This window comes from Rutidosis leptorrhynchoides, chromosome 1 (genome assembly GCF_046630445.1).
Source record: "Rutidosis leptorrhynchoides isolate AG116_Rl617_1_P2 chromosome 1, CSIRO_AGI_Rlap_v1, whole genome shotgun sequence".
NCBI classification, from domain to species: domain Eukaryota; kingdom Viridiplantae; phylum Streptophyta; class Magnoliopsida; order Asterales; family Asteraceae; genus Rutidosis; species Rutidosis leptorrhynchoides.
In genome coordinates this window covers 419,508,045-419,534,219 of record NC_092333.1, presented here as the reverse complement: position 1 = coordinate 419,534,219, position 26,175 = coordinate 419,508,045, and the positions used below count along the sequence as shown (strand labels likewise).

General features: G+C 33.4%; 1 protein-coding gene, 1 long non-coding RNA gene and 1 pseudogene across 4 annotated transcripts; 2 read left to right on the top strand and 1 right to left on the bottom strand.

Moving 5' to 3' along the window:
• The first annotated feature begins 1,739 nt into the window (after nt 1–1,739).
• On the top strand, nt 1,740–3,394 carry LOC139902007 (pentatricopeptide repeat-containing protein At4g04370-like; annotated as a pseudogene).
• Nucleotides 3,395–4,847: 1,453 nt separating this feature from the next.
• On the bottom strand, nt 4,848–7,765 carry LOC139872143 (transcription factor bHLH144-like). The gene is made up of 4 exons (XM_071859968.1): nt 7,708–7,765; nt 6,672–6,803; nt 6,377–6,541; nt 4,848–6,030 (listed from the first exon to the last, which is right to left on the bottom strand). The coding sequence occupies exon 4, from the start codon at nt 5,706–5,708 to the stop codon at nt 5,094–5,096; it is 615 nt and encodes a 204-aa protein (XP_071716069.1). The 5' UTR covers nt 5,709–6,030; nt 6,377–6,541; nt 6,672–6,803; nt 7,708–7,765; the 3' UTR covers nt 4,848–5,093.
• Nucleotides 7,766–9,721: 1,956 nt separating this feature from the next.
• LOC139872132 (uncharacterized) lies at nt 9,722–11,522 on the top strand. Of its 3 annotated transcripts, none has more exons than XR_011766887.1 (3): nt 9,722–11,074; nt 11,328–11,392; nt 11,499–11,522. It is a non-coding gene; the product is annotated as an uncharacterized lncRNA (long non-coding RNA). The 3 variants fall into 3 exon arrangements; XR_011766895.1 differs by having other exon boundaries at nt 9,722–10,358; nt 10,821–11,074; nt 11,328–11,516; XR_011766890.1 differs by having other exon boundaries at nt 9,737–9,831; nt 10,186–11,074; nt 11,328–11,516.
• Nucleotides 11,523–26,175: the final 14,653 nt, after the last annotated feature.

The window sequence follows — 26,175 nt, the reverse complement described above, 5'->3', positions numbered from 1 at the left end:
TTCTTTCTTTTTTACTCTTGTTTGAGATTTGTATTAGTCAAATCTTTGGAGAGTGTAGTTGGCTTAAGAGAGTTGTCTATGTCATTGTAACAATTTGTGATATAGTGAATTTTCTCTTTTTGAGAGCCCTTGGTTTTTCTCCGATTTTGGAGTTTTTACGTTAAATTCTTGTGTCTTTATTTCTTTATTGTTTTTCATTGGTCGTGTGTTGGGAAAGTGAGACCATTTATCCCAACACAAAAACCTTATTAGTTTCATATTTTTTTAATAACTATTTAAATGTATATTCGATTATAAAAGGTTTCTATCAATTTTCAATATGCTTATTCTAATTATAAAAAAGTATCAAAAATGTGTTTAATGTATATAACGAAATAATGGTGATTTCAGATTTAGAACTCGGCGGGGTCCCGGATTTTTTTTCAGTGCTAATTATATTTGAATGTTATTTTAGTGGTCGTTTACCTTTAAAAAAAAACTAAAAATTCAAATATATATATATATATATATATATATAATCCGAGTAGTTAAATTTAGTGTCGTTCTATACGATTTAAAAGAAAAACTATAAACTCAGAAAACGTATGGGGTCATGTAGTTAAATTCAGTGGTGTTCTGTACAATTTAATGAGTATTTTCTACATAAAAAATTCAAATCAGTGGTGTCTCGTGACCCTGCGTGCTCTAAGCTAAACTCGCCACTACAATGAAATCATTTACTAATGCAAACGATTTTTCGCCGAATGCGCGAATCCTCACTACTAATGAAAGAAAATTTAGGGTATAGAAAGAAGTCATTTTCCTCAACTACGCGGAGAACATCTGACCACATTTTTAAACCTTTTTTAGAAAATTTGTACTAAATATCTATAATACTGAAAAAGTGTTTAATGTATGTAACGAAAACATGTATTGCTACAAGCGATTTTCCATCGCAATGTACATGTCATCCCTAATACTGAAACAACTTTTATTATATCGAGCAAAATAATTTTTCGAAACAACACACGGGCTATATGTACACTCGTTCAAACCATTTACGGACAATCAAAAACCCAATCTTATTGCAGTTGAATTACTCAACCCAATAATATTCGTCAATGTTCAATCTTTGGTAAGCCATAAAGTCAAACTCGTCCCACTGAACCCATAAATGCTTTTGCAATCTTTAGATGTTATTAACTTTTAATTCAAACCGAAGGAGTTGGAAGACAATCAAGTGAGGTTAGAAACAAGATATCAAATCTTGAAGATGAAAACATTGATTCATATATGATAGTTCATGATTGGTTCGATTTAAAAAAATTTCTTAAATTTGTTGTAAATCACTTGTTTACATATGAGGAATGAATATATGAGATGAGAAGTGAAAGAAAAACATTTGTATTCTCGAGATTTTTTTTGAATGAAAAGGAAAGGAAACAGATGGATTAAAAAATAATAGTCATTCTCGAGTTTTTATTTTAAGCGGAAAGGAAAGGATAGTAGATAATTAGGAAGGATAGTATATTATGTTATTGTTAAGAAAACTCTCCGCTCATATTTGGAAAGATTGGAAAGGATCGTAAAACACTCTCATCCCCTTTCTTTTCAATTTTTTTCAGCTCGAAAAAAAAAAAAAAAAAAAAACTCGAGAATACAGTGTTGGAAGAAGTGTAAAGGGTAATAGAAGTGGAAGAGATCAAAAAGGAATTAACAAAATAGTAAGTATGGAGTAAACAATTACTGTATAATTAATTTATGACATCATTCGCCATCATTCGCCACCATCATATAATGCTCAAATCAACCGTCACTCAACCGCCAATGCTCACCGCCACGTCATACTTTTTTACTTCGCCATGCTCAAAACCAACATCCCCCCAGACTCGTACACATACCCAAGTATGCTCAAAGCTTGCACATCTCTAAACCTCTTTTCACCCGGTCTTTCTTTCTATCAACACTCGGTAGTAAACGGATACTCCTCTGATGCCTACATTGGTGCCTCTTTAATCAACTTCTATGCTAAATTTGGGTACACTGAAGTTGACCATAAAGTGTTCGACGTAATGCCTGATAGAAACGTTGTTCCCTGGACAGCGATTATTAGTTGTTATTCTCGATCAGGGGGAGTAGACATCGCATTTAAACTATATAAACAAATGCAATTTGAAGGAATTAAACCGAGTTCGGTTACTATATTAACCATGCTATGGAACTAAAAACATTTACAACTAAAAACATTGCTTTTAACTATGTTTTTTAAGTTTATAGATGTAACAACTGCTTATGGAATTTTTAAAGCAACTCTTGATAAGGACATGATCTTATACACTGCAATGATATCTGGGCTATTGCAAAACGAATGTCCAGATAAGGCATTGACTTTATTCAATGAAATGTTGATTTCAAATTTGACACCATCAAACACAACTGTAGCCTGTGCTCTTGCAGCCTGTGCCCATATGGGTTAGTTTCTTGTACAGACATCAATTCATGGTTACATTTTAAGGCAGAAAATGTTGGTAGATGTTCCTACTCAAAACTCTCTTATTACAATGTATGCAAAGCGCAGCCGACTTGATCAGGGTAAATCGATACACAATTTCATCATTAGGAGTTGTTTCGAGTCTTCTTTTTTAATTAACACAGCTTTGGTTGATATGTACTTTAAATGTGGTAACATAGATAATGCTATAAAATGTTATAACCTAATGTCGGAACATGTTGTTTCATGGAGTACGATGATCATTGGATATGGTAGTCATGGTAAAGGTGAAAAGGCTTTAGAAATGTTCTTCGAGTTTTTAAAATCTGGGGTTGAACCAAACGATGTTACTTTTTTATCTATAATCTACGCGCGCAGTCACCATGGGCTAGTTAATGAAGGGATTAGTCTATTTGAAAAATTGAAATGATTACAAGATTGAACCACGACTTGAGCAGTGTGCGTGCGTTGTTGATCTCATGTGTCGAGCTGGTAAGATAGATCAAGCTTATGAATTCTACAAGAACATGTTTTGTGAGCCGGTTGTTGATGTTTTGGGCATTTTGCTTGATGCTTGTACGATTAGAGGTTATAAGGAGCTTGGAGATGTTATTGCAGATGAAATACGTAGTTTGAAACCTGAAGATGCTGGAAATTTGATCCAATTGGTTCATAGTTATGCTTCGTGCGCGAAATGGGAGGGTGTGGGTGATGCATGTGAGCAAATGAGGTCACTTGGGTTTAAAAAGATTCCTGCTTGGAGTTTCGTCAAGCTAAAAGGTAATACTACGACGTTTTTTAAGGAGCATAGTTCGCATCCTGAATATAATGACATAGTAATGTGTTTGATATCTATTACGTAGTACTAGGCATTCGAAACCGAGAAAAACAGCTACAGATTCATTAGAATATGAGTATTTTTGACCAAGATCGTTTAAGCATGTACATACAACTATATGCATACAAGTATAGTTTAAGCATGTATGCATCCCTTTCCTGTAGTGTATTATGTGTGTCTTGTAAATTTATTCATGCCATCACTTACAGGTGTGAAAAGTGAAAAGTGAAAAGTGAAAAGTGAAAACCATAATCTACTTTCAACTTATTACTTTCTTTTGAGCAAAATAGAGAGAAATTTTCAGAAGTTGTAATCACATCCTTTAAGGTGGTCCACAGACCATACAAGTCTATAGCACGACAAAAACAAAAACTTTTAAACAATTTTGTTTTCAGTTTCTTCGATTTATTTGGTTCGTTTGTTCAGGTTTGGAAATTTTGAAGGTAAAATTGAAAATTGATATCAAATTCGTATTCAAATTCAAAACCAAACTAAAACCAAATTAAAAACCAATTTTAAATTCGATTCGGTTTCAATTAAAACCGAAAACCTAAAAAATTGTAGTATAATTTAACCAAATTAATTTTAATAAATCGATTTTTTCTTATATATTAATAATTTAATATATTATTATTTGTATTTGAATTCAGAATTCGGTTTTCAACAAGATGAAGACATAACCGCGCTTTGCGGCGATGAAAGTTTTTGCAATACTGATTTGGGGTGGTTTACGGAGGTGTATTGTTTTATTACATACGTTATATTAAAAAATATATATTTGTACAAAACGTCATCAATCATACTGGTAAAAAATGTTTATTGGTATTTGTTATGTGTGGTGTACTAAAACCACCTCATTATATGTTGATTACAATATTAGTTAGTTTTTTAGAAGTCTTAAATAATAATTCAAATAAGTTTAAGTGTTACATTATGACTATTAAAGTAGTTCTTGTGAACAAATAAAAATAAAAAATATACTGTGTATAAATAATAGAAGATAAAGATACATGTTAGATAACACAATTAATAAAAAAAAAACTAATAAAAAAAAGTGGCACCTCGTTGCTAATGAGTGTTGATAAGCTCATATATTTTAACGACAATGATTACAAATCGTTTAGCAAATCTTCTTTTTCTATCTCTAACATTTACTCAACTCTTGACTAGCATAAGTTATTCTAAAAAATACCAAACAGATTTTAGAAAAATGGGAAACAAAAAAGAGTATTTAAAGAAGAATAATAAATTTGATTTATACAAAAAGAGAACATAAAGAAGTTGAATCTTTGTGTTACTTTATAATAATGACTTTAATTGGTACACGTAAAGTAAAAAAAAAAAAAGTGAGCGAACAGTGTTTGGACGAATAAGAGTTAATAGCTTTTATAGTAATTAAATCAAATTCAAAAGAATAAAATCAAAAATCAAAAATCAAAAATCAAATTCAAATTCGTTTTAGCCTTTTTACAGTTTTCATTTGGTTCAATTTTCAATCAACCGGTTTGAAGCCAAATATTAACACCCCTAAAAGCAACATTAACAAAATCACAAATGTAACAAACAATACAATTAACAAAGGCACAAATATAACAAACCATACAATAGTAGAACACAGAAAGTAATAGTCATAAACAAGCACAAACCACACTAAAGCCATAGGTTCGTAATTATTCCATATAAAAAGCAACTTAAATTACCATTCTACCCATCCAAGCAGCTACCCAAACAAGGCAACAACAACATCCTCACAAAGCGCAATCGTTATTTAAGCCATCTATCTTCTCAACCCGACAAATGTCCAACGCCCATCTTTTGCGCTTCAACTTTAAGCGACTTAAGATATTTAACCGCTTCATCAAGAACCTCAGCCGTATTCATTTGTCGGTTATCAGTACGCACGATATGTCTAAGCGACTTCACCATCTTCCTCATCTTTTCACGCTTTCTATCGCTACACTTTGACTCATTACACGACGTTGACCCGGGCCCACTGTATTTCAATCTCGAAGAGCAAGAATCAGATGTATCACTTATGTCATTTCCAAATGTACGCGCTGTACTAACTTCATCATCATCATCATCATCATCATCTTCTTCATCAAAGCTTAACAAAGCATCAATATCAGCCGAATCTTCTTTCATTACCATAGATGTATTTACATCTTTATGCATCGGTGTAGTATCATTAAAGTAGGGTCCACCTACGTTCAGATTCGGGTTATACATGATCTGACTACGATTATCTGTTCGGTCGAATATAACGAAATTCCTTGGACAATCCCATGATGGTTGAAAGTCAACGTTTTGACCAAAGAAGGATGACATATGGTGATCGGGTATGTACTCATTGGCCATTTGATCTCCATTTCGAAGGAAATTATGTTGGTCACCCTGCATTACTTGTGTTGACCAAATGCGTCTACGAACGTTGACTTTTGATGAATAGTTGTGGATTATGGGCTTTGTTTTGTATGAAAGAAGAAATAAAAAACTAGAATCTTAAAGGCTATGAACGATGCACTTTCAAGTAATCTCCATTCTCGTACGGGAGATTTTATATTCCAAATTAGCAATAATCACCAATAACTAAAATGATCAATTTCTTAATTGTCTTCTAATGTAAATAAAAACCAAAAGGGCAAACCTTGCCTATATCTTCAAGCTTTGACTTTAAATAATTCTACGTAACAGGCTTAAGCAACTGACGGAAATACTCAGCCTGTAAGAAAACACAAGTCAGTCATTGGTCAAAAGAAAGATGATGGTTGACTATGTAGGTCAAACAAAACTTAATATTTATTCATTACAAAAACTTTGACTGTTCATCATTGTTTCAGAACTCGGGGAGTACTCTATGATATACTACGTACTAAAAAGCTTGAAACTTTACTATTTGTAGTAGCTTTTATACATGCTATAAGAATTACAATTATATTCAACTCTAGATAATTATACGATTGACCGATTTTGTACCCAAAAAAATTACTGGTTTGCTCAAAAAAGTCAAAGGATACAGCTTCATAGCACACATTTGGCTTATTAATATAGAAAACATTAAATCTTACCTGACAAACTTGCATCAAATTGTAATAGGCAATGATCCCAACACTCATTTTAATTTTCCCAACTACTTTCACAGATCGAATTCTCTTTTGTGCAACACCAATGAACATTCTCAGTCAATATGCAGTAATTAATAATAGCAAGTCACACGACTAACAAATACACGCCTGCAAAATCAACCTCAAGACTTTTATTAGCCTTATAACTGAACCACGATATCATAAAGAAGCTTAAACATAATATATATAATATAATAATAATAACTTATTATTATTAAATGCATCTATGGCAGCTCACCGTTGAATATCAAATTAGAGAATGAAACGAAAGAAAACTGTCAAGCGAGAATAGTTTCTAAAATAAATCACTCCCAAAGAGGTCCACGGCATGTTGCTTCAATTCTTATAATTCGATTTTATGATGACCCCCCTACATATAAATGATCACAATACAAACTTAATCAAACATAGTCATAGAATCACTTATTAGTAAGAAGAAATTAGAATTAGCAATTGAGTTAACTATGAATAATAGATGTCCTAAACACAATATAGATGACTGCAAATTATTTAATCAAGCTAGACGCGGTTTGAAAGTCAAAAATAGTTGATTAATGTCACATGTATCTTGATCATATATTTTAACAATCATTTTACACCAACTGCTTACCAAACTTCAACAAACCACTGTTGATTAATCAATATACAATATAATATAATTTTTAATGAATTTATGAGCAAAGTACTGTATTAACAGATCTAAAGCATGACACTTTAAAAAAGTTAGATTAGCATATGTCTACAACATAAGATCACTGTAAATAAAACAATGAATATATTTCATGCAGAAAGCTGAATGAAACAGAACTTTATAAAATGAACTCTCAATATAAAATAAGAAGCATATAGATTGAACCCAATATAATTTCTTGATCTATAATCTATAATTTTAGGAAGAAAAAAAAATGGTAACCAACCCCTCTTTGATCAACAAACTCATACCCAAAATGCATATAGTTGGAAAAGATTAACTTTTTTTGAATAAAACTCTAAGGATCCTGATTCTTGAAACAATCAAACATACCCAAATCCAGATTCTTGAAAAAGATCAGATTAATAAAACAGAACTATAAAGCTAAACTCCAAATAGTACCAAACAGGGGTAAAATACAATTGTTCACACAACCCAAATTAGAATTCTTTAAAAGTTTCAAAACAATTCATTACAAAGATCTTGATCTCTTGTACAATTAAACTCCCAGTAACATTTAAAAGGAAAAAAACCCAAATAAAAATACAACAAATTTAGTAAATAGAATAGTTAAAACACTTACCCAGAACCAAATTCTTGAAAAAATTGAAACTTTTTGAAAGAAAAATAAGACAATGTTTCGTTGTTGATCTAACTGTTGAAAGAGAGACGAGATGAGTGGGAAGGAAATGGGAAACAAGTGTGGTGGGTGGGTTTTGATTATTTTGGTTATTGGGGACAGTGTTGTTTGTTTGTGTGCTTTTTTCTGTTTGTGCAGGTGAATGTCAAAGAGGGAGAATGTGGGCCGTTAGATTAAGATATGAGATGAAATGTGAAGCGTTAGATTGGATATGGAGAGCACGCGTGAGCGTGATGAATAAGTGATGTTTGAAAAAACAAATGGTGATCCGAATCCTACTACTACTGTCACAAATCTAATCTCTTGGAATTTGGTACTTTAGCATGTAACTATACACCCAATAAACCACTCCCACTTTCTTAAGTTTTACATAAAAATATACGGTACATATTTCTTTATTACTACTGCATTAATATTTATTATGCTTTTATTTATTACTAATATTTATACATCTTCCATTTGTGGTTCAAATTGCCCTCCTTCCATTGGTTCAAATTTTACTATTCACCACTTTTATCCCGCCAATTTTTTTATTTTTAATTTTTTTGCTGATTTATAATAGGTTTAATATTTTTTTTTATTCTTTTGGCCTTTGTGGACTGGTTTTCAGGAAAAAGCTCTTTAAAAGGTCTAACTTACTCAAATGGGCTTACATTACAGGAAGCTTGGTCCAACAACTGTATATTTTGCTGAATGGTGTCTTTGTTTTCCTTTTTTTTTAAATTCGGGAAAAAAAACTGACTCATCTCCTGTTCAACCATGCCTTCTCCATTACCTTCTACCATGCCTTCTCCATTACCTTCTACCTCAACTCCTTTCTTAACCCTTTCTTCACTCAAACGTTACACCAAAACCTTATCTCTATTATCTTTCTCAGATCTACCTAGCATCTACATTTTTAATTTCCCAATTCTCATCGTCGTTGTAAAAGGAAGAGCTTTTCACGGTTCTGGGGTTTTTGTGACTATATATGCTCCACACTCACATGTAAGCTTTCGATTACCCTATATTGATTTTTCTTAACTGATGGATAGTAGGATTTGGTTTGATTTTCAACATTTACAGCATGGAGGAATTGTTCCTTCCAGCATCTTCAATAGAAGCTACGTTTACCCTTTCTTTGCTTTACCCACTTTGCCATTTTTTTAATTGATGTCCTTGATTAAAAATTAGGAATCGTTGTTGCAGTTTGCTTCTGATAGATCACGGTATATTCTGTTTGTTTGCATTGTTCTTTTTTCCCTTGCTTTAACCCTTGATTTGTTGATTTTAGTGAATCTTAGGTTTTGGCGATTTCTATAGGGCTTCAAAAAAAAAGTTTTCAGCAGATGCTAATATTGAAATCCTAATTACATCATGTTGCTCTGTTACAAACGATATATTCAGTGAAGGATGTGGTCGGAAAATGGGGGAAAAATGCAGCTGAAGTTTGGCAACATTGTAAGTAATTTGTTCTTATATTTATTAAATTTATCTTTATTTTATTTTCTTTTGGCAGATGAAAGAATGAATGGAATGGGAGATAGACACACACACAATTGAATACCAGTATACACATGGTATGCTCTTTCACCCTATTATTCGCCTTATTTTTGGTTAATTTTCATTTGGTGTTGATTATTTTTTTGTTCTTGAAGATCCTGAAAGTTTTAGGCTTGCAAGAGACATGAGTTTTGGTAAAAGGCAATTGAGTGTGTGGAGCCACTCAACGATCTTTGTTTGGATGGTGCGTATACGAATATTCAACTATATTGAATTCTTATATATAGCTATAGTTTATTAATTGATCTTAATCAAGCGTGTTTGCAGGTAGGGTTTATGAGGCAGTTCTTGATATCAATTCCGAAGGTTAATTATATGACTCTACGCCATGGATTTATCATGGTAATTATCTAAAGTTGCGTTCTTTAGCTAGTGGCAATTAGAAAAATGATTCATGATCATGAATGACTGAGTTACTATATTTTGTTCAGCACATTTGGAACGAAATAACCAAGCGAATTTTAATTTCCAAAAGTATATAAATCGATCACTTGAAGATGACTTCAAACTTGTGGTAGGCATCAGGTGAGACGAATATCAGGGTTATTTCTTTTCTTAATTAAAGATTAATTAATGGTTACTTAATGTTGAAACTGATTCTTGAATTTTGGATCTTTTTTATAAACAGCCCATCAATTTGGTTTCTTGCAGTACTATTTCTACTTTTTAGCTTAAATAGTAAGAAATTTAATTACTAAATGAATTCTATCAGCATAACTAATCGATTTTAACTTTAATTCGTTCTAGGCACGTTGCAAATCTTATTTGTGGCTCCCATTTATCCCATTGTTTGTAAATATCTATTTTTGTTGACTTAATTAGGTCAAACTTTTTTAAAAATAATTGAGAATGACTAATTTAACAATTGGTTTAATGCAGATTGTCATGTTGGTTGGGACAAAACTACAAGTTATTATAATCAAGAAGGGTTTGGGGATTCAAGAAAGGGGGCAGTAGTGAAGGGTACACCGTTGGTTCAGCCAACCGACAACCTTTTTTGGTTCACCCGCCCTTAGCTCATGCTCTATCTCATTCACTTTGTCCTATTTCAGGTTCATTTTTATCTAAAGTAGCAAAAAATGGTTCATTTGAACATTTGGATAATTTAACTGCGGGTCAAAACTCTAAAGAGACCCTTGAACTCGCATCCACCTTTTCGTCTCTTTTTAAACTTTTATACATTATTTAATGCTTATAATATGGTTACAACCTTACAGTAATTTGAACGTTCTCACTAAGTTGTATACATTTGATATACACTGTGTCAACCTTTTTGATATAAAAAATAATACAAAATGGATCACGGATAAGTTTAAAGTAAATGGGTCACAATTGGTATCTTAACTTTGCTCCTTTAAACATTCTTTTATTTATAGGTTTTTGTGTTCTAATGCAGAATGCATTTCAGCTGGCTTTTTTTTTTCATGGTTCCAGTAGTCTTTGACTATTTAGTTCAAATTTTGTTGATTTTTCCTCTAAAAATCTGATCTTTTTACTGACTTTTGTGTTCTCAGTATGAATTTGGTCCATATTCATGCTTCCATAAGAATGAAGTGGATCTTAGCATCAAGCTTTACAGGACCTGGAAGTGATGTTGTATGCCGTGTACTTCATATTTTTAATTTTCATGCATACCGGTTATCCTTAATTCAAAATTTTAAGTTATTCTATGTAAGAAATTTTGCCAGATGTGCCAATTGCGGGCAGAGAAATTGCGCACAAAATGCCTATTCAACGCAAGTTGAAAAACGTCCAAGTCATACACAAGGTATAATCTTTGACTAAATCTCTTTTTAAATAATATATGTGATAAAATGGGTGGATTTGCTCACGGGTCAATATGGGTGAATATGTGGAAGAGGGATTTATATGACCGCCACTGAATTTATGTAGTTAACTAAACAACACAACAGTCATACCTATTTTGCTTATGTAAATATCGAACACTTTGGTCGGGGTATGTCTTTATTTTTCACTTTTCTTTATAAATTACTTCATTATTGTTATTTCTATGGTTGTAGTGTTTATGATGAATCAAACCTCCATACAGATTGCTATTTATGTGATAATCAAAGTCTACCTAAATGTATTTTTCTTTCTATCAACCTCAAACAACATATATACATACATACATATATATTAATATTAATATATACTTCATAAAATAGTACAATACAACTCTTAATTTGTAGACTGGAACTGATGATGGTATGATGTGTTGGAGGTTTTATTGAGATTTCGTGTAGGGTAAAATAATCGATAGCCGGATAAATCACTGAATCGTGGTATCACTTTCCGAAAGTAATTATTCGACCCTTATTGCCTGGGTTACACGAATATCACTTTGGGATAAGACAGAGATTAGTTCTTGTTATTGGCAGTAAATAAGAACTCTTTTGCATAAGAGTATTAAGGTGTTTTTCGTATATCTTATTCTCATAAATGATAGTCTCTATTTATAGGCACCCAAAAACAAGTATTATTCCACGATGGAGATGTTTCACTAACTAATTTCGTTTTCAAATCTAAAACAAATCATTTACATAAAGTTGTTTGTTTTATTTCAAACATCCAAATCAAGGAAATCGTTTTCAAATCTAAAACAAATCCTTTACATAAAGTTGTTTGTTTTATTTCAAACATCCAAATCAAGGAAATCGTTTTCAAATCTAAAACAAATCCTTTACATAAAGTTGTTTGTTTTATTTCAAACATCCAAATCAAGGAAATCGTTTTCAAATCTAAAACAAATCCTTTATATAAAGTTGTTTGTTTTATTTCCAACAACCAAATCAAGGAAATCTAGATTAAATCCTTTTCATAATGTTGTTTGTTTTATTTTCACCTAGTGCAAGAATAATACTTCCGTAATCACTCAAATTTGTGATAATGGAAAACCATTTTCGGGTCCGGGCAATCTATCACTTAATGGGTGTACACTCCGTACCTCCTAACCCATTTACAAGTATAGATTAAATCCCTCAATTACACTAAATTTCTAACAATCCTCCCCAATTTAGTGCAATTCGTTTCATGAGAATTAAACAAATTAAAACAAAAACTCATGCATAAATGAAAATATCTTGAAGATTGAATTTTCACCTTAGTACATTACACATTCCAAATATTCGAGAATCAGGGTGTTCTAAGAATTGAACCCTTCAACCCATTTTGAATAACTGAAAATAACATACACATAAGTTTTCAAATACTCTAAAGCTATCTTGACACTTTACAAGCCATGTGTCCATATCCTTTCATGAATGTATCCAAAGCTAAAAGTCCAAGCTTTGTTGAAGCGGCAAAACTTCACATTCACATAGGTAGTTCACTTCAGTCATGCACCTGCTCTTGCACTTTTTCAAATGAACTATTAAGAAGCTAGACTTCAACCTGACCTTCAGCAGGTCCGAGTACATACCTTACCTTGGGATGATATAAAATTTATGTACTCCAAATTTCTAAGTATAAGCCTTCCGCATTGAATTCAACTTCTAATTTTCATCAGAAGGGAATTGGGTATCTTATAATTAGAAATTTATGTGGACTTTAAACCCATCCCCACAGCAGACTTGTCAACCAAGTTTCTTGCCAATCCCTTCGTCAAGTGATCAGCTAAATTCTGTTGTGACCTTACGAACACTATAGAAATCACCCCATTCATGATGAGTTCACGAATCATACTATGTCTGACACCTAAGTGTCTAGACTTTCCATTGTACATCTGGCTATAAGCTTTTGCCAATGTCGCAGCACTATCACAATGGATAGACATGGGTGCTATAGGTTTAGGCCATAATGGTATCTCATGGATCAAGTTTCTAAGCCATTCTGCTTCTTTACCAGCAGCAGCTAAAGCAACAAACTCAGATTCCATCGTTGAGTTGGTAATACATGTCTGCTTTTTAGAAGCCCATGAAATAGCACCTCCCCCAAGCAAGAACACCCAACCACTCGTTGAAGAATGATCTTCAATATTGGTTATCCAACTCGCATCAGAATATCCTTCTATTACAGAAGGAAATCCACTGTAAGATAAACTATATGCCATAGTTTTCTTTAAATACTTCAGTACCCGCCTAATTGCTTGCCAGTGATGAGTACTAGGATTACTAGTATATCTACTCAGTTTTCCCACAGCAAAAGCAATATCTGGCCTTGTACATGTCATGGCGTACATCAAACAGCCAATCACCTGAGAATACTCAAGTTGTGATACAGCTTTACCTTGGTTAGGCATAAGCTTCTCACTTGGATCAACAGGTGTACTCACAGGAGTACATTCAAAGCAATTAAACTTTCTCAACACCTTCTCAATATAATGAGATTGAGAAATTGAAATTCCTTTGCTTTCACGTTTGATCCTAATACCAAGGATAACGTCAGCCTCCCCCATATCTTTCATGGAGAACTTTGATGACAAAAATTCTTTTGTTAAATCAACTTGACTTTGGTCAGTCCCAAAGATTAACATGTCATCAACATATAGACAAATTATAACTCCTTTACCAGAATCATCAAATTTGCTATACACACATTTATCTGCTTGGTTCAATCTAAAACCACTAGATAAAACTACTTCATCAAACTTCTGATGCCATTGCTTAGGTGCTTGTTTCAAACCATATAAGGACTTCACAAGTTTGCACACCTTGCTTTCATTTCCTGGCATGACAAAGCCCTGAGGTTGGTTCATATAAACCTCCTCATCCAAATCACCATTCAAGAATGCTGTCTTCACATCCATCTGGTGAATAACCAGATTGTGAATTGTAGCCAAAGCAATCAGCAGTCTAATGGTAGTGATACGTGCCACAGGAGCATAAGTATCAAAATAGTCAATTCCAGACTTTTGTCTAAAGCCTTGAATGACTAACCTTGCCTTGAACTTTTCAATAGTTCCATCCACCTTCATCTTCTTTTTGAAGATCCATTTGCAACCCAAAGGTTTGCAACCGGGAGGTAGATCAGCTAACACCCAAGTGTTATTGCCCATGATGGAATCCATCTCATCATTAATTGCCTCTTTCCAGAATGCAACATCCTGAGACCTCATTGCTTCATCATATGTTTTAGGATCATCATCAACATTGAAACAATATGAATATTGGGTAGAAACATCATCCCTAGAACCTTCAACTAAGTATAGTTGAAAATCTGGTCCGAATGATTTAGGTTTCCTTTCTCTTTTGCTTTTCCGAAGCTCAAGTGACTGATCAACAGCCTTTTCAGAGACTTCATCATTACAATCCTTATTGATTCCATTGTTACTTGGAATCATATCCTTTGGTCTAGGTATAGATGAAAATCGATTTTCATCAAAGATTGCATCCCTTGAATCAATCACAGAATTGATTGAGACAAATTCATTAGGCTCTATTACATAGAACCTATATGCCTTGGAATGTTCAACATATCCAATAAAAATGCAATCTATACCTCTTTCACCTAAACTTTTCTTTTTGGGATCAGGCAGTCTTACAACCGCCCTACAACCCCATACACGAAGATAATTCAAGTTAGGTTTCCTTTTATTCCAAAGTTCATAAGGTGTAATCTTGTTTCTTTTGTTAGGAACTCTATTAAGCAAATAACAAGCTGTTAACATAGCTTCCCCCCAAAATCCTTCACTTAAACCCGAATAGGATAACATGGAATTAACCATTTCCTTAAGGACCCTATTCTTCCTTTCAGATATACCATTTTGTTGTGGAGTATAAGGAGCTGTGGTCTCATGGATAATACCAACGGATTGGAAATACGATTGGTCAATGTATTCACCTCCCCTATCTGTTCTAAGTCTTTTAATCAAAGCCTTTTGTTGTAATTCTACTTCAGTTTTAAATATTTTAAATTTATCTAATGCTTCATCCTTAGTATGTAACAAATAAACATAGCAAAATCTAGAAGCATCATCAATAAAAGTCACAAAATATTTCTTGTTTCCTAAAGTAGGAGTAGCATGCAAATCACATAAATCACTATGTATTAATTCCAAAATTTCAGTATCACGATGTACATTTTGAAATGGTTTCTTAGTGATCTTTGTTAACATACACGTTTTACACTTTTCATTGTTCATGTCAAAAACCGGTATTAATCCATCTTTAGACATATCTTGCATTCTTTTAAAGTGTATATGTCCTAGTCTAGCATGCCAAAGTGTAGAATTATTTATGCTAGAAGTAGATATAAAAGCAAAATTAACATTCAAGTGATTAATGTTAAGTCTAAACATTCTATTGCATAAATAACCAAAACCAACAAACATACCATGTTTTGACAAAACAAACTTATCAGATTCAATCACTTGTTTATAACCACAACAATTTAACACACTACTGGAAACTAAATTTTTTCTTATTTGTGGTACATGCAAAACATCAAACAAACAAATAGTTTTTCCAGAACTAAAACACAAATCCACACTTCCACGTCCATGAACAGAGGCTGTTGACTCATTTCCCATATGAAGAATTGATCCATCAGTCACGGACTCGTAAGTCTTGAACCAAAATCTATCCTTGCATACATGGGTGGTGGCTCCCGAGTCAACCCACCACGCGACATCATCATCCTGCACAAAATAAGCCTCAGATATATATGAAACATAATAATTCTTATTTGAATTATTAAATATATTCTGACCTTTCGAGTTGTGGTTGTTTAAACCATTTCCCGAACCGCTTGTGCTAGATCCTTTGGCATTATTATTACCAAAAATAACCTTGCAATCCTTTTTTATGTGTCCAGTTTTACCACACTTCCAACAAGTCAATTTAGACTTCTTGTTCGGATTAGCCTTGTTATAACCTCGATGTTTACGTTTGCCCTTTTTGTCATTATTACTAGTGAACTTTTTATGTTCCACCATATTGACAACAGACGTACCAGCAACTTCGTTGCTCTTTGGCTTGTCATTATCCTGCAACCTGAGGGATTCCTCAATACGCAGATGACTACCCAACTCAACAAGAGTTAACTCCTCCTTCTTATGTTTCAAAGAATGTTTAAATTCTTTCCAAGATGGAGGTAGTTTATCAATTATGCTTGAGACTTGAATAGACTCATCCATGTTCATCTTATGTTGTGTGAATTGACCAAGTATACGAATGAGCTCATTGTATTGTTCCAAGACCGGTCTAGAATCGACCATCTTGTAATTATTAAAATTACTAACAAGGAACTTTTTACTAGAAGCATCCTCAGACATATACTTGGTTTCTAAACAGTCCCATAGTTCTTTAGAAGATTCAACATTTAGGTAAATATCAAAAAGGGAATCAGCCATACCATTGAGGATTAAACCTCTAGCGATGTAGTCATCGTTCTCCCACTTGCACCTTTTCCGAATTTGTTCAATAGTGGCATCATCACCATGATCTTCAGGAATTGGTGTGCTGAGTACGTACACCACACTCATGCTGCTCAGAAAGAAGTGCATCTTCTTTTGCCATCTCCTAAAATCAATTCCCTCAAACTTATCAAGTTTGGAGAAATTCGCCGTCATGTGTTTCATCGTAGCCGCCATCGATTATAACGTATAATTACTTTCGATTGTTGGAGGTTTTATTGAGATTTCGTGTAGGGTAAAATAATCGATAGCCGGATAAATCACTGAATCGTGGTATCACTTTCCGAAAGTAATTATTCGACCCTTATTGCCTGGGTTACACGAATATCACTTTGGGATAAGACAGAGATTAGTTCTTGTTATTGGCAGTAAATAAGAACTCTTTTGCATAAGAGTATTAAGGTGTTTTTCGTATATCTTATTCTCATAAATGATAGTCTCTATTTATAGGCACCCAAAAACAAGTATTATTCCACGATGGAGATGTTTCACTAACTAATTTCGTTTTCAAATCTAAAACAAATCATTTACATAAAGTTGTTTGTTTTATTTCAAACATCCAAATCAAGGAAATCGTTTTCAAATCTAAAACAAATCCTTTACATAAAGTTGTTTGTTTTATTTCAAACATCCAAATCAAGGAAATCGTTTTCAAATCTAAAACAAATCCTTTACATAAAGTTGTTTGTTTTATTTCAAACATCCAAATCAAGGAAATCGTTTTCAAATCTAAAACAAATCCTTTATATAAAGTTGTTTGTTTTATTTCCAACAACCAAATCAAGGAAATCTAGATTAAATCCTTTTCATAATGTTGTTTGTTTTATTTTCACCTAGTGCAAGAATAATACTTCCGTAATCACTCAAATTTGTGATAATGGAAAACCATTTTCGGGTCCGGGCAATCTATCACTTAATGGGTGTACACTCCGTACCTCCTAACCCATTTACAAGTATAGATTAAATCCCTCAATTACACTAAATTTCTAACATGATGGTATCATGGGACTTTCTAAATCTCATGCCGAGAAGTTACTTGAGAAATCACTCGAGTCGTCGTAGTTGTAGAAGTCAGAAGTTTTTTTTTTCTTCTTATGACTAGATAAACAATTTTTTATCTTTTCTTTTCAGTTTTTTATTCTTATGCAGTTCTTGCGAAGCGCGTGTTCATATTCCCTCCCCTTTTTTAAATTATTTCCTTTTTCTTTTTCTTTTTATTTTTACCCTTTTTAATGTATGTATGCATGTGTATACGATTTTGGAATGTACCATCACAAATTATGCTATTGTCTAATTTCAACTTACGTCTTTATAGAATGTGATTGTTCTATTGCCTAATGTTTATTATGGTTTTTTTTTTAACTACTGATTATGCTATCACTGATTTTTGACTTACTTAGTATGTGTTTCGCCTATGGTATTGGTTTATGCCCGAAAGCTAACATTAATTACTTGTTGAAGTTTATTGTAATTTGCAGATGGGTAACACTTTGAGTAACAGTTTCTTACTTAAGTACAACAATTTTTTTTAATCACTGGGTTTACATAACGGTATGTAAAATGTAACAGTGATAAAAACTAAATTGATTTTTGTACATGACAATTGCATGCAGTTGTATCTACATAAAAAATAAGACCAGATGTGAACAAATTTTCACCCCGTTAGACCCTCTTTACCGACTTATCTTTTGAGTTGTTGACATTGTAACCTCTTTTGATATGTGTATGAAGCTAATGTGTATGTCTTTTGGTACTTAAACATTAGGTGCTTCTAACCTTTAAGTTCTTGGATAGTTTACGATGTACATTATGGTAACTATGCAACCGTTTAATAGTTTCGCACATGTTTTGACTTTATAATGAATACCTATAACGGTAAATTGTGCACTATCTAATGCTTTGACAATCGCTATCTTTATAAAATAGCAATCAATAATTAAAGTCGCGTAGCGTGCACTCCTCAATCTTGTTAAATTTATACTACTTTGTCTGATATTAATACGGGATTGGGTATTGTTGTTGTTGTCGTCTCATATTAATAGTATATCTTGACAGATAAAACTGAAATATAAAAGTCTCACTCTCTCTACCTCAGGAATGCTTTCTCTGCCGGTAATGGCTTTCTCGTCCCTCTCAGCATACCTCATCCGTTAACCACCACTCTCAGCCACCGTTTTTCTTCTTCCTCCTCCAGTAACTTTCCTTATTACCCCTTTATTTCTTTCCATATGAAGCCTATATTCAAAATGTCTCCCCAATTTTCTCATACCATCATACCTACTTTGCGATTCCAATTAATCAAATTCCTAACTCCGCCTTTATTAGTTAAAATCCGATCAAACTTTTCAATCATCAAAAACAGTTTCAACCCGATAATGATCGCTCAAGTTTTTCTAAAAAGCCCACGGTGTTCTTGGGTGGATTATCAAGATAAACAAACGCTAATATCATTAAAAACGCTCTGCAAACTTTCGGGCAAATTTTGGGCATTTCTTGGAAACAAGATCGAAGCTTCGCTTTCGTGAAATTCGAAAACACAAACCAAGCATCAAAAGCGATTACTTCTATGAATGGTAAGAGTTTAAACGGCAGATATTTTTGTTGGTTTTGCTAAACACAATTTGGTGGTTAAAATTGAAGACAGATTTCAGTCCACAGGTACAAAGGATGTTAACATTAATCTTTCAATTAACCAAGAAACCAAAGAAACGGTTAATTTCATTGTACTCATCATTGATAAAATTCCCATTAAAGCACTCAAATTATTCAAGTGGTTAAGAAGACGGATTATCGCTATTAAAACAGTTTCAGTCTAGGGATTGTGTGGGTATGTCGTGCAGTGTTGTGACGCTGATAGTTACCAAAGAATGATCATGGGGCCAACTATAACGAGCTAGAATTTTTAGACGTTATTTCGATGCTTCAAAGAAAGAGGTCATATTCAAGAATCACACGCTTGGCTATAAAAGGTATCCCTATGAATTTTTCTCCCCAAATTGTACGAGGGACGTTGCTAAGGAATTTGGGAAGGTCATTGTTATAGACAGAAACACTCATCGGTTAAAACAAACTGATACTCTGTTTGCATTGTTTGAGGTCCGCGATCCAAGACCAATTAAGAATTATGTCACAGCCAAAGTATCGAATAACTCTTTGTGAAAACTATGGTTCGAGGAATAGCACCAGTCTGCTTTGGTGGATCCGGTCGATGATGAAAGTATCGATGAGTACAATCATCTTTTGCATTGTTCTTACAAAATCATAGATGAACTTAAAGATTCATTGGAAAGTGAAAATGTTGTGCAGGACTTTCAAAAAACTCTCGCCGGGAAAACAACTGGAGGATGGTGAGATCATTGGTGAAAGCGAATATTTGAACTTTCGGACTCCTACCAAGTCTAACGGTGATAAATCTATTGAGATTCATTTTTCAATGGAAAAGGTAACCAAGGCAGTCAATTCTCAAAAGTAAATAGCGAATAGCACCAAAGTTCACTCTTTTCATCAAAAGTTCAACACATAAAGGAAAAAAATGTTGAAGTTACTGATATATGAATTTTTCCAAGTCAAGTCATTTTCTTTCAAAGAAAAGGACTTTCCTACCGTTTCTCCTGCTTTGACTATCTAAAAGTCCCATTTCAATCTTGCCATAATTGATTCCATTCACATTAACCTTCCATTGCAAAACAACCACCCATCTTCTACCTCAAATGTTTCTTCCGATATATTATCTCCTGAACATTGTTTTGGTGAAGAATGTAAAAAAAATCTTGTGACAAAATTCGTAAGAGAGCAGTAAAATAAGTTGGCAAGGAAATCATATCATTCACTCCAAAAAAGGTGGCAACAAGATAACCTTAACCTCCAACACCAAGCATTAGACTGATGATGTCCACACCATTTCGAACATCTTTGGCACTACAAGCGAAATAAGTCACGTTGTTGGTCAAGAATCGAAACTCGAAAAGGCAAAATCTAATGGTCATTTGATAGGGGCTAAAAATTTAACTTACAAAGAGGAATTAATCAAATTTGATAAAATTATGAGGAACATGGCCGATGATGAAGTCCCTTCCAACAAGAAGTAGCCATGAGGTTACCCTTGAGGAATTCCCGCGGCCTCGGATACAACTTATGAGGTCGTATGGCGGGTGCGTTTGTCAACAAATTTCAAGTTTTGGCGGTTCAAGAAACAAAGGTTAAGAAATCCTCATAACCCATATTGAACGAAATATGGAATCATTACTCGTTTAACGTCGTGCTTACGTTGACCGCGGACAGATCAAGGGGGTTATTAATTTCAATTTGGTGAGATGTGATCCCTTTTCAATTTATCTAATTTGTCATCAACAATTTGGTTGTGTTTTAGCTTCTCGATTCCCTCATTGTGTTAGCTAGTTCATTTGGGTGGGTTTTACGCTTTATACTACCTCTGCCATTCTTCCCTTGTATGATTGTTTGAAGCTTGTGTCGCTGTTAAACCTTTTATCTCTTTACAATCTAGCCGATAAAGATGAAGTCTTGGCTTGTTGGTCCCCTGTTTTGGTGGGTGTTTTTTTATAATGACGGCTGCTTTTCAACTATTTGTGCATTTAGATATTGATGTTATGCGAGGTGTATACGAAATAGTTATATTTTTATTGCGAAATACTATTAAATATGATACAATTTAACACAAGTTATTTATTAATTTATATAGTGGATATACCTAAACCTTGCTACAACACTTATAGGCAGTGTACCTAATCGTACAATAGTGTAGTTTTTAGTAAGTCCGGTTCATTCCGCAGGGAGCTAGCCAAGTTTAACGCTATATTTTTAAAACTATATATATATATATATATATATATATATATATATATATATATATATATATATATATATATATAAGTAATATTATTATTATTATAAAAAGGGAGTTTTTACCGTTTAGTGATCGGTTTTTCGATTTTATGTCTTAAGTCACAATTAAAACCTAATGTAAAATATTAAATATAAATACAACTTAATTTAAAGCGTAAAGTAAATGACGATAAATAAAAGTGCGATAATTAAAAGTGCAATAAATAAAATGACAATAAATAAAAGTGCGATGAGATATAAAATAAAGGAATTATGCTTATTTAAACTTCCGTAATCATGATGTTCGACGTGTTGATTTTAGTTTATTATCAAGGGTTAATTGTCCTTTGTCCTGGATTATTCGATATGTCCATCTGGTTTTTGTCCATAACAGTCCATCAGTCATAAATATAAAGTGCGAGTGTCCGCGTCAAATTATCCTTATACCCGAAGTCAAATATTCCAACTAATTGGGGACTTAAACTGTAATAAGGTTTTAATACATTGTTAATGATTACACCAGGTTATCGACTGTGTACAATCCAAGGTTTTAATACTTTATTAACAATTACACCAAGTGTCCTTGTATGTAATCTACCCCTGTTTTAATGAGTCCATTGACTATTAATCCATTCCCGTGTCTGGTTAAATGAACGATTATTAGTACTTATAAATATCCCACCCATCGTGTCCGATCGAGTGTATATGGTTATTTATAGATACGTCAAATTCTAAGTCTCTATATTAAATTAACGAACTATCATTCAGTTAAACAAATATAAAGCCCATTAATAGCCCATAGTCCAATTTCCACAAGTGTCGGTCTTTTGTCCAAACCCCAATTATGGTCCAAAACCCAATAACCCCGTCTTTAATATTTAGCCCAACATCACGATTACTTCGGCTTAAATAAGCATAATAATAACTTAGCTACGAGACATTAATTTAAAAAGGTTGAACATAACTTACAATGAGTATTAATCACGTAGCGTTACACGGACAGAATTTCGACTTTACAAACTTACAACATTCGCTACCATAACCTTATTATTATTAAACTTTAATATTAAAATTATAATTAAAATATAAATATAATATATATTTAGGAGAGTGAGAAATAGATAATATATGGTGTATAAAACTCGTCCGAAATCGTTGCAATTTATAGGAGTTGGCCAGCTACAGGCCTTCATGCGATCGCATGATATTAACACTACCTGGCCATGCGATCGCATGGCCAGCTGTACCAGCTCACATTGTCAATTAAAACGTGGGCTGCTCGATTATTTAATATATATAATATAATATATATAATTTTATATAATTAATTATATATTATATTATATTCTTGTGCATCGTTGACTTGTAATTTTAGCTCCGTTGAGTTGCGCATTGATAGTTGGTTCATGTCCCGATTCCGATTTTCGAACGTCCTTTCGTACGATTTAATATCTTGTACTTTGCATTTCGCAGCTCGTACTCTTGTAACTTTTAGACGTTTCTCATCAATAATTTGAACCACTTTGATTGTACTTTGTACTCTTTAGCATTTTGGTCATTTGCGTCTTCAAATCGTCGAATCTGTCTTTTGTCTTCACCTTTTAATATTTAAACGAATATCACTTGTAAATAGAACAATTGCAACTAAAAGCTTGTCTTTCTTGAAGGATAATGCTATGAAATATATGTTCGTTTTTAGCATTCATCCGAAAAGATGAATGGAGCATCCTTTTCTAGGAGTTTATTCATAGGGGTGGCAATTTTAGAAAAATCTTTTATGAAACGTCAGTAAAAATCGGCATGCCCTAGAAAACTCCTAACTCCTCTAACATTGGTGGGATGTGGAATTTTAGCAATTACATCTACTTTAGCTCAATCCACTTCAATTCCTTCCTTTGAAATTTTATGACCAAGAACGATGCCTTCTTTAACCATGAAATGACATTTCTCCCAATTAAGTACTAGATTTGATTGTTCGCATTTAATAAGCATTCGTTCAAGATTAACTAGACATGTTTCAAAAGTATCACCGAAGACTGAAAAGTCATCCATGAAAACTTTCATGCATTCTTCTATCATGTCGTGAAAAATCGCCATCATGCACCTTTGAAAGGTTGCAGGGGCGTTGCAAAGTCCAAATGGCATGCGTTTGTACGCAAAAGTACCATAAGGGCACGTAAACGTGGTTTTCTCTTGGTCCTCGGGTGCTATTGGAATTTAAAAATATCCGGAGAAACCGTCAAGAAAACAATAGTAACTATTTCCGACTAATCTTTCCAACATTTGATCATTGAAAGGTAAGGGAAAGTGATCTTTTCTGGTGGCATCATTTAATTTTCTATAATCAATACAAATACGCCATCCTGTTACAGTCCTAGTAGGAATAAGCTGATTTTTTTCATTTGTGAATACAGTCATGCCACCCTTCTTAGGTACACATTGAACTGGGCTTACCCATGGACTATCAGAGATTGGATAAATTAAACCTGCATCTAGCAGTTTAATAATTTCTTTCTTAACAACATCTTGCATATTAGGATTTAGTCTTCGTTGGCGTTGCACATAGGTTTTATGGCCTTCTTCCATAAGGATTTTATGTGTGCAATACGAAGGACTTATTCCTTTAATATCATGAATCTTCCATGCAATAGCTGGTTTATGAGCTTTTAGCACAGAAATGAGTTGAGATTTTTCATTTTTAGTAAGAGAAGACGATATTATTACAGGTAATTCAGATTCACCATGTAAATAAACGTATTCCAAATGGGTTGGAAGTGGCTTTAACTCTAATGTCGGTGATTCTTCTATTGATGATTTATATCGATATCTGTCTTCCTCTTTTAGCATTTGAAGTTCTTCTGTTGTTGGTTCGTATTCATTAGCCATAAGTGTAGCTAACATTTCAGCTTCATCAATTGGTTCAGTTCCTTCTCCTAAAGAACATTCTCCTGTTCCTTGTAATTCTGGAAATTCTTGTAACAATTCTGCATGTGAATCTATAGTTTGAATATAATAACATGTATCATCTGCAGATTGTGGTTGTTGCATGGCTCTATCAACAGAAAAGGTAACACTCTCGTCCTCTATACTTAGGGTCAGTTTCTTATAAAAACACGCCTATTATTGCTTTAGCCGTGTTTAAGAATGGTCTTCCTAATATAAGAGGAACTCAAGAATCTTCTTCCATATCCAGAATAACAAAATCTACTGGAAATACTAAAGTACCAAATTTAACTAGCATGTTTTCCATTATCCCTCTAGGATATTTTACTGATCGGTTGGCTAGTTGTATGCTTATTCGTGTTGGTTTCAATTCTACGAGGTCTAGTTTAGTGTATAGTGAATACGGCATTAAATTTATACTAGCACCTAAGTCTGCCAATGCTTCTATTGAACTAAGACTACCCAGAAAACATGGAATTGTGAAACTTCCTGGATCTGATAATTTTTCTGGTAGTTTATTCAACAGTACTGCAGAACAATTAGCATTCATAGTAACAGCCGAGAGTTCTTCCATTTTCTTTCTATTTGTGATTAGATCTTTCAGGAATTTGGCATATCTTGGCATTCCTGAAATCACATCAATGAAAGGAAGATTGATATTTATTTGTTTAAACATATCCAAGAATTTGAATTGCTCGGCTTCAAGTCTTTCTTTTCTCATTTTACTTTGGTAAGGAAGCGGTGGTTGATATGGTTTAACATAAGTCTTTGCCTTAACTGTGTTATCTTCATTAACCTTTTCAACTACCGGTTCTTTTTCCTTATCTTGATCAGGCTGTGGTGCCTGTGTAGTAGGAATAGAGTCATCAGAAATTACTGGTATTTCAGGTGGTTTAAGTGTAATACCACTTCTCGTGGTAATGGCTTTAGCTGTTTCATTTTGGGGGTTAGCATTTGTATCGCTAGGTAGACTTCTCGGTTTTCTTTCACCTATTAACCTTGCTAGGTTACTTACTTCTTGTTCTAGATTTTGGATAGAAGCTTGTTGATTTCTAAATGCTTGAGTATTTTGTTCATTAGTTTGTTTCTAAGATGTAAAAAACTGCGTTTGAGATTCAACTAGCTTCGACATCATGTCTTCTAAATTTGAGTTTTTATCATCGGTTTGTGGTGGTTTATTTGGAAAAATACGTCTTTGCTGATTGTAAGTATTATTAGATACTTGTTGATTGCTAGGACCTTGTTGATTGTTGTATGGAACATTTCGGTTATAATTCTGGTTTTGATTGTAGATTGGTCTTGGCGGTTGATAATTATTCTGATAATTATTTCCAGGCCTTTGGTTCATGTATGAAACATTCTCTCGTTGTTCCATTGTTTTTTTAATACTGAGACAATCTTTTGTCAAATGTGGTCCTCCACACTGCTCACAACTAATTCATATTGCGTGAATATCTTTAGTCATCTTTTCCATTCGTCTTTCGAAAGCATCTATCTTTGCGAAAATGGAATCAAAGTCATGGCTAGAATCGGCTCTAGCCGCTTTAGATGATCTAACGATGTCTTTTTCTTGATGCCACTCATGTGAGTGGGAAGCAGTGTTATCAATAATTTTATAAGCTTCAGTTGCGATTTTCTTCATAATAGAACCACCAGCTGCTATGTCGATGTCTTTTCGTGTAGTAATATCGCATCCTTGATAGAATATTTGTACTATTTGATAAGTGTCT

Excerpts from the sequence above, each read along its gene's own strand:
- LOC139872143 (XM_071859968.1), bottom strand. The coding sequence starts at position 5,708 with ATGCAGGGTGACCAACATAATTTCCTTCGAAATGGAGATCAAATGGCC.